General features: G+C 41.6%; 1 protein-coding gene across 1 annotated transcript; it reads right to left on the bottom strand.

Moving 5' to 3' along the window:
• Window positions 1-275: 275 nt before the first annotated feature.
• Window positions 276-5,543, bottom strand: LOC133127948 (protein Z-dependent protease inhibitor-like). Its single transcript, XM_061241093.1, has 5 exons — window positions 5,385-5,543; window positions 3,753-4,373; window positions 3,012-3,279; window positions 2,095-2,239; window positions 276-1,706 (listed from the first exon to the last, which is right to left on the bottom strand). Exons 2-5 carry the CDS (start codon window positions 4,339-4,341, stop codon window positions 1,530-1,532), a joined length of 1,179 nt encoding a protein of 392 aa, XP_061097077.1. The 5' UTR covers window positions 4,342-4,373; window positions 5,385-5,543; the 3' UTR covers window positions 276-1,529.
• Window positions 5,544-9,779: the final 4,236 nt, after the last annotated feature.

Genomic DNA, 9,779 nt, shown 5'->3' on the forward strand with positions numbered 1-9,779 from the left:
AGAAGTACATTTCTGTATTATAAATGAGTCTTGAAAATTATGTGATAGAAAACCTATAGAAGACCACATTATTTCACAATGATGACTACAGAGCAAATATACATGAAACAACATTGTGCTAGTGTACTTGTAGCAGGGATTTGATTAGAGAAATATTACAGTATTTTTGCAAGTCCACGTGGACATGGACGCATGCATTCATACACGCGCACAAGAGCTGTAGCCGCTTTGTCATAAAACATATCGTATTTCAAAATTATAACAATGAAAACAGATTTGTGGAGCAGAAGGTCATTTATTTAACATTTCTTGTTACACTGCATCATGCATGTGTTCACTTATTTCCAAGTAAGATGTAGTTAGGAATGCTAAAGTTTACACCTCTTTAAAAACCTCATGTGTTAAAAAAAGCCTGGAATTCAATAACCCAACATTTAGCAGCCCATAAATAATACCTGTGTATCATCTTTACTGCCCTGTACAATCTCGTTTTTACGTTTTTAACTATTCATTAGTCCACATGATAAAAATGTATCTTACTTTATAAACCAGAAAATAATATTTTGCTTGAAAAGTATGCCATTTCTAAACACAGGAGTCTGGAGGACTTACATGATGTGTCTGGTCTATAATGAATATTTGCTTCAAGATCATATTTGATTGTCAGAACACTGAACAGACACACCACTATGATGATAATTCCCATGAAGCTATACAAGCAGTGTATAAACTACAATACCAAATGGGCAGTATAGTAACTTTGTCATTTTCAGGATAGGAAAATTAAACAAAAAATTCATTTCACATGTCAAATGAACAAAATAGGCATACTATCAAAACACTGGTTTCACTTAGTTAATAATATATAATGAAACTATTAAAAAGTGATAGACAGAGTCTTGAAAAACACAGCAAGCATACCTCATGTATGACCTGTGAATGACCATCCATTTAGCGATCATATTGGCTTGTCTGCTTTTGATGAGTTATAGATGTTAGAAATGGATACACATTATTCTACTCCTATGTGCATGACATACAAAAGCAAACATTATGAGCTCATTCCAATTACTTATTATTCTCCTCTTTTTTTCTTTGCTCTATTTTCTACTCCTAGGAAAAGTCGGGAGAGGCTAGAAAAAGAGGCGGGAAAAAAAAGTGAATTAGGCAAATTGAGAAAATGTGAATTAGGCAAATGGAATGTCCTGGCTCCTTCAAACGTCAGTTACAGACGTAGCAGATGAGGGGAGGTGGATCCACAGGTCAATCATTTATACGTCACACTTTCCAAAAAAATACTTGCGCAAAGGCAAGATTGGGAGTTCCTAACTTCTACTTCTAGCTCATAGAACGAACATTTAACGGGTTCGTATATCCTTAAAGATGGTGGACCTAGATCGATTTATAGGTCACTAGCAAGGACCAGACAACAAAGAAAAACAAGCGATGGGAATGAGCCCTATGTTTAGCTGAAACTGCAAGCAATTTATAATGAAGAGTCTTGTCCAGTAGGCCGTCGAACAGCACGGTTACTTCTTGGTGGGATCTATGACCCTGCCCATGAACAGTGGGCTATTGGTGGCCTCGTGGTAGATGACAAAGAGAAAGGGCCTGTTGATGGTGAGGCGGGGGGGTGCAGAATCCATTGGGGTGTCCATGGCTGAGATATCTGACTTCTTAACCTCAATTGCGGCCTTATGAATCATCTGAAAATCACAGCGCCATCAATGCAATGATTCGTACAGTTAACACGCTGAAACCACTACTCAGTTACATCATGGTGGTAATACTGCTCAGTAAAGACAGTGAAAGCATGGCACTTAAATGCAGTGACTAGTACGCAATAAACATACACTCAAAGCAATGTTCAATTGAGACAATTATAACAATGCCCTAAAGATGCACTGAGAGCGTTACACACAGTAAAGACACTTTACAATATCATTAATATTAGCTGAGACACTACACACAAATTCATGCTCAACTCACAACTCGCAACTACTATACACTGCCACCTAGAGCTGACAGGAGACAGTTAGGGACAGTAGTGGTGTCTTAGGTCCTGATTTTTCACAAACTGTGTGGAATACTGACCTCTGATAGATTAAGATTTGGCTCTTCGCTCAGTCCGGAGAGGTCTGCACTCTCGAACACGTTGGAAATGCCCATGTCAGGCAGGACGGTCTTCATAGCGTACGACTGTTCGAGTGAGAACATGGGCAGTACCACTTCCAGTTTGCTGGAAAAGGGAAGCTTTATTGTAATCTCATGAAAATGTAATGGTAAGACAAAAAAGAAAAGTGTTATATAATCAAATGCTTTTTGCCACTGAAATGCACAGTCGTCCATATCAGGTGATCTGTGCAGAAATTACATCCCTTTTTTATTCCATTTTATCCCATTTTAGGGGAGAGAAAGTAATTGGACTGTTGGCTTATTATTATAATAATAATAATAATAATAATAATGTATTATTTAGCTGACGCTTATACTAAAGCGACTTACAGTTGATTAGACTAAGCAGAGGACAGTCCCCCCTAGAACATTGCGGGATTAAGGGCCTTGCTCAAGCGCCCAACATCTTATTGTGGCTACACCCGGACTTGAGACACCAACCTTCTGGGTCCCATTCATGTACATTAGCCACTAGGCTACAGGCTGCCCCCTGCTGAGAAGCCAACTGCACAGTTAGTTTTGTACACAGAACACTTGATGTAAATGTAAATACCCTCAAATTAAAGATGACAGTGTTTACTTTAACCTCATAGTTATTGTTTTATTTCAAATCCAATGTGGGTGTTCAAAAGAACAGAAATTGTACCACTGTCCAAATACTTACAGACTGCACTGCATTGCCAACGTTTCAGCAACCAAACCACTCTGGCTTTGTTTGTCTGATAGCTACTCCGTACTGGAAGTTATCATTGGAATGGGAACCAGTGTGAAGTATGATGAAACACGGCAATAGCCGTAGAACAGGAATCATGTGACAATGGTGCACACGCTCTTACATTTTCTTCAGCATTTTGATCCAGCCAAGGAAGCGATCTCCTGTGAGGACCTCATCGATGGAGGTGTAGTCCACATCCTTGTCAGGTAGGAGGACAAGCATGGCCACGCCACCCTGGTATGGCAGCTTCAGCACGCCCAACTTCATGGTGGGGTCGTAGGCCAGGTAGTGCTTCTCACTACTGAACAACATGGTGACCTGGACGATCTTGTACTTGTTGACAAAGAAACGCTCCTCTGGCATGGGAGCAAATGGGATCTTCCAGTTCCCTGGGCACAATAACACAAGCCACCTTTAGGCACTTTAATTATTGCCAGATTTTATTTACGTTAAGAAAATTAACTAAAATTCTCATAAGCCCAGCATACTCTACAGACCCACCTGAAGACACAAAAGTCTAGACCCAGGGTACTTACTTTCAACTACTACTACTACTTTCTATGCTGCCACCATAATACTTTTTTTTACACTTTTGAAAAATGAACCCCATTTTGTTAAATGATGTTGTAGTAACTAAATAACATAAACAACATAAAAATGCATTCTATAATATAGCAGAGCTGGAATCACATTCATAAGCTTTAGAATGCCCAAAAGTCAAGAACTAATCAGCATGCAAAAAACGGATTTTGATCACATGGATGTTCCTCTTGTAGGCATTAACTAACTTTCTCCCTACATTCCTCAGTGTGAGCGATGAACAGTCACTGCTCCTGCTGAACTTTGATCAAAGTCCTCTCACCTTGAAAGAAGATGGAGCTAATGAGCATCAGTGTGGCCTGTGGATCCACGGTGCTGACCACCTCCTTCACCTTGTCCCCCGTCTTGCTTTTCACATAATCATTGATGGAGGCCTTGCTGACTTGCGCGTTGGTGAAGTCCACCTTGCTGATATTTGCACCGAAGTACTGCTTAATCACTTGAGTGTAGTCCGTCGACACATCCAGCTGCTGGCGGATAAACAGGGCGGTGGTAGGGTTGTACTGCAGCCCCTCGTTCTTGGTCACCTCTTCCCGCAGTTTCTGGAAGAGCTCTGGGATCCGCTTCGGCTGGTCTTCCTGGTCCAGCGGGGTGATGCCGAGCCCCTGGAGGATCTTCTCACGCGTGATTCCTTGGGCGCCCATCGACAGTGCGGCAAGGGCCGACGACACGCAAAGGGGCGAGAAGAAGACGTTGTCATCGCTGGCGCTGGAAATCTCGCGGTACAGGCTTGTGGCGAAGTCAGTGTTCTTGGAGGCCAGCACCGTGACATCAGAGCTCATGTCCTGGGCTTCGGTGATGACTTGAAGGAGGAAGCCAAGTTCCAGGAGGAACAGAAGTGCCTTCTTCATTGTCTCAGTTGTTGATTTTCCTACTGTCTACCCTGCAAAGACAGTCAAAAACTTGGTGACACAAGCTTGTATAATCTTCAGTAATAAACTCCATTTGATCAGTTAAGTTTTCATAATGTGTTTTAACAAAACAAAAGGAGAAGCGTAATTATGCTACTTGTAGTCTAGATTGTTGCAGCCACATTAAATAATAGATACAATTAAGAAAATCCTTTAAACTGCCACTCTCCTGTACAATATGTACAGCTACAGTAGTTGATATCAGCAAAACATTTGCCTCTAACTCTTTACCAGGAAGGGCTTTGAAATTATCTGGTCCAAGTCAATCAACAGGCCTCTGATGTGTTTATCTGAAATACCTACAGTATCCACGGTTGATGCCTCATTACAGGGAGGAACATTCACATTACAGGAACATTACCACAAGGAAAGGGGACTGCAGCTAACTGCTAAATGTTGTTAAATATATTGTATTACGTTGGTACCAAGATGACTCCAGTACAGAGCATAAACTTGCTGTGCTAAACGATACTTTATAGATTTTTCTCCCCTAGTTGCTCAATATTTGCTGTTACATCACAGGCACGGTCGCCTGCTTACATTTTACTAAACAACGTCGATGCCTAGTTATCGACAGTAAAAAGAAACAAATATTTGCAACAAAAGAAGGAACAGGAAATTGGGAATATATTTTAATTTTTTAATCCAAGATTTAAAAAAATATTTAAATCGGCTTTAACCTAATGCCTATATGACAGAGCCATGGTTTTTATACTATAAATCGTACACAAAAGCCCAGGCCTACCCGATGCAATAACAGTGAAGTCAATCAATTTCCACAATTTCGATGTTATTTACACCATCCCTCACACACAAAACAGAACGACTGCACTTGTTGGGAATGTAAACAACAGAAAACGCAGGAATTCGCCGTCGCTATAATTCAGGGCGCTGTCCAGCAGCCGATCCGCAAGCAGCCATATAAATAATCCCCATCCATTAAAACGGACATTTCAAACACACGCAGTACAAATCAGACTTACTGTTCTCTGCTCCTCGTCTTTCACTCTGATACAAAAACGGCCTTGTGCTATTTGGAGATACAAAGTGCATGTGTACTGTCTGAATGATGTTTAACTGATTGTGGGGGTTCGGCTTGAAACAGCAGAATACTGTAAGAGCTTGTCGACGTCAGAGAACAGAACCCATGTCAGTTTCACAAATGACCACAACAGCAACGAGAGCGCGCTGGTTTGTGGACGCCTATGGTTTAAGGACAAGCTATTTTGGTTCTTGAATGCCGAACGTAGTATTTAATATGTGTATGCCGAATGTATTTGCGTAAAAATAATTTAATTATGTATAGGATTAAACCGAACACTGACCCATTTAGTTATTGTTCATCTGTATTTCTGATATCTCTGTAAAACAAAAAACATAACGTCCCGAAAATAGCCCATTACTGAACTAGTAATGTTTTTATAGACTTTTAAAACCTGAAGATAGACTACTTTAAACTGAAAGCTAAGCTACTTGAAGAAAATAAAGGCGTCATGTTGTTGAAACGGTAGGATAACTCTGTCGCATCTCGCAGATCTCGCAGAGCTTGGACATCGCAAATTTCGTTAAACGAGCCCCTGGTTATCTTGTCATCCGAGTCATTAAATCCATAAATGTATCTTGTGGTCCTAGTCCTAAGCATAACGAGACCGAGGGAATGTGTTTTATGGTGCACTGCGATAAACAGAAAACGTACCCCTTGGCACTTATTGGAAGATCTACAATCCCCTCCAAAAGTATTGGAACAGCAAGGTCAATTCCTTTGTTTTTGCTATATACTGAAGGCAATAGAGTTTGGGGTCAAACGATGACAGATCCAAATATCTGTTTTTATTTCCCGCTATTTTTATCTAGATTTGTTAAACAACTTAGAACCTATACCTTTTTGTATCAGACCACCCAATTTTTAGGTAAAAAAAAGTATTGGAATATGTGACTGACAGGCGTTTCTTGTTGCTCAGAGGTGAAAAGATGGGAAATTGATTAAGTCATTGCACAAGAATTGGGGATAGCTTGTACAACAATGTCCTGTACCAAAGAAAACAGCAGCTGATGACAGACAATGAAGAAAAACCCCAAAACATCAGTCAGTGATATCACAAACTCCACAGGGCAGGGGTGAAGGTATCTAAATTAACCATTCAAACTATATAGCAATAAAGAGGCTATACCACAAGATGCAAACCACTCGTCAGTAGTAAGAATCGGAAGGCAAGATTACAATTTGCAAAGAAGTTCACTGTCATGGCTTGGGCTTGCATGGTAGCTTCTGGAGTGGGCTCACTAATCTATGTAACTCATGATGGTAGCAGCAGGATGAATTCAGAAGTCTACAAAAGGAACTAATTGGAAGGAACTTCATCATGCAGCAAGACAATGACCCAAAACACACTAGCAAGACAACAAAGGACTTCATTAGGGAGAAAAAGTGGAAGGTTTTAGACTGGCCAAGTCAACCTGACCCTTAACCCAACTGAGCATGCATTTCACCACCTAAAGAGGGAAAAAAAACAAAAACAAAACAAACAACAACTGAAAGAGGCTGCAGTAAAAGCCTGGAAAAGCATCACAAAAGAAGAATGCAACAGTTTGGTGATGTCAGTGGGTCACAGGCTTGATGCAGTTGTTGCAAGCAAATGTGAAAGGAACAATAGTGTTTATTGTTCTCAGGTAGTTACAGCAAGAAATATAAAATCATTTTGGGTTGCATAGAAAACAATAACAAACTTGATGGCTTAATCAACCAAAAACATATATACATATTTTTTATGCTGGCATTACCACTACAGTTTTTACTTGCAAATCTATCAAAATGCATCCAGTGTGACAGTCGCACAGTATTGTTAATCACAGAAGGCCTTGTCTTAACAGTACAGTCAAGCTTTTAACACATTTATTTAAAATAATCACAGCCAGGCAGGGGGGCACAAGGGCTGATCTGTTTGTATTCGCACCAAGCACAGCTGCCAACAACAAGTGTAATCCTACCAAAACATTTTACTGTGCTCAATTACAGGACTATACTTGACTAAACTGTAGTCTATTGAGCTGTCAGAAAACGAAAACTCCGGTTTTGTTGGTAACTGGTTGGAGCAAAAACTAGCAGGCAGATCAGCCCTCCAGGGCTAGAGTTGTGCACCCTTTAAGGTATAGTGGTGCCTTCTCAAGACAGTTTGTTGTCTACAAAATGCATAATGGATGGCTGTTACTGTACCAAGTATGGGTATTTACTCATTTCCATCGGCATACACATGGCTGTCAATCAACACCTTTTACTGTTATGATTCAGGCAAGAATGTCCCATGAATCTTGAGTGGACAGAGGCACATTGTAATGTGAACGCAGTGTGACTTCTCTTCAAGGTCATGCTCAGTTGCAGAATCAAGGTGGCTTATGGTACCACAAATTTCACTGTCAATTTTCAAAATTTAATTGGGGAAAGACACCCAATGGTGCCAATGGTGGTTTCTGTTAATGTTCTTGCCGGGACAGCCTCAGCAGTTAGGGAAAATGTGCTTCTTGCAGTCACCATCTGAGATCTTTTCCCTCCTAACACGTTTTTATCTGTTTGTAACCATTTAGCGGCGCTCCGGCAGGATTCAGGCATAGCACAAAGATCTTAGGGCTTGCACTCATTTTAAAGAGACACCATACAGATTCCAGCTCTAATTCCAGCTGCCACACAGGCAAGGCCTTGGATATATCCACCAGGGAGAAGGTTTGCTGTGTCATGTTCTTTTGGCGGGGGGCTTAATTGGGCAGGTTCATCTGTCCGGAAGACACATTTTCAGGCCCGCTTTGAGAAGATGTGGGAATGTTGATGTTGAGGTCGTCCTCCTCATTACCCTGGTTACACTTGCCCAGGTTCTTGATGATATTTAAGTTGTGGTGTGCCTTCTCTGTGAAGCTGTTCTCTAGAAACCAGCCATCAGACTCAGACTCAGGGTTCCCCTGGCGTAGGACATTCCCCATGGAGGTCTGCAGGTAGCATACCCCAGTAAGTACTGACAGCTGGGGAAACAGGGCCAATGAGAGAACCAGTCAGAGGTGAATAAAGGTGCTTGAAATAAGTCAGTTTCCAAAAATTAACAAAAATAGATACAAACATTTCTCAAATATAGCGTTTTGCAATGAAACTCTGTACACATGCATCCAACCTGATGTGGGCCCAGTGGAGATCAAATTCATGTGAATGGCATGTGAGGGACATTACAGTTTCAAGAATATCTCACTGTCACATCCAGCCTCCATAGCTTACTCTAGTTTCTTTGTTCAAACCACAGTGGGTGTTAAGTACAGTATATCTCTACATTGAGACCCAGTATGTGAACCAAAAGCTGTCTTCCTGTTTCTAAGCCTGTGAATTGGAATAAAAGACAACCCTTTTCCTGTGTGTACTGTGTATGCACATACTTCTTGCAGCCTCTAGTCATCATCCCCACCTCAAATAGCCAGATGAGGAGCACGATGAACCCGATGGAACTCATGATCTGGGTGTAGAAGTCAGGGGCTGCCCGTGAGGTTTGATTTTGGGGGTGGAGGTTGGGTTACAGTTGGATGGGGAAGAAGTTAGAGGTAAGGGTTAAGGGGTTAGAGGTAAGGGCTAAGATGGGTGAGAGAGGCATTTCTTTATTAGTCATACTTTGGTGGAACCTATGTGACTGTTATGCCGGGGGGAACAGAGGAACCAGTAGCAGACGGGTGCAGAAAAATGGCAGGTTTTAATACAGCAGGGGCAGACAGAGCGTAGTCAAAAAACAAGCCAAGGTTCAAATCCAGGGGGTCAGTCCAAACAGGCAGAGGTACAAAAATCCAAAACACAAAGAAGAGTCCAAGGAAGCAGACAGGGGTCAAAACCAGAAAACCAGATAACCAGATAACCAAGGGCAAGGGAAAGGACTCAGGGGCAGGGGCAAGGGCAAGGGCTAAGGGCTAAGGGCTAAGGGCTAAGGGCTAAGGGCTAAGGGCTAAGGGCTAAGGGCTAAGGGCTAAGGGCTAAGGGCTAAGGAAAACAAGGAGGCTAGAACTGGGGGATGGAATACAAGGGCTTGGGAACAGAACTAGCACCATGCGACTGAAAAGGACAGGTATAAATACACAGGGAAATGAGACAAACTAGGCGGGGCATGGGAGTGAGGGCGGTCTAACAAATGAACATCAGGTGAAACACATGAAAGAGTAATAGGACAATAACGAGGGGGAAAAAAAAACGCGGACTGGATTCACAAAGACACACATGTAAAACAAACGGCTCTGGACTAGAGAGTAGACAATGCATAGATTGAAGACGTAGTGATAGTTAAGAGACAGGTGCGAACACTTCGCTGAAACAAACGAGTAATAAGGGATAGCATAACATAGGAAGGCGGAGTTATAGA

This window comes from Conger conger, chromosome 5 (assembly GCF_963514075.1).
Source record: "Conger conger chromosome 5, fConCon1.1, whole genome shotgun sequence".
In the NCBI taxonomy this organism is placed as follows: Eukaryota; Metazoa; Chordata; class Actinopteri; order Anguilliformes; family Congridae; genus Conger; species Conger conger.

Coding starts and splice junctions, on each gene's coding strand:
- LOC133127948 (XM_061241093.1), bottom strand. CDS start 4,341: ATGAAGAAGGCACTTCTGTTCCTCCTGGAACTTGGCTTCCTCCTTCAA. Junction 2,240..3,011: donor ATCAAAATGCTGAAGAAAAT/GTAAGAGCGTGT, acceptor TCCCTTTTCCAG/CAAACTGGAAGTGGTACTGC. Junction 1,707..2,094: donor CAAATCTTAATCTATCAGAG/GTCAGTATTCCA, acceptor TGTGATTTTCAG/ATGATTCATAAGGCCGCAAT.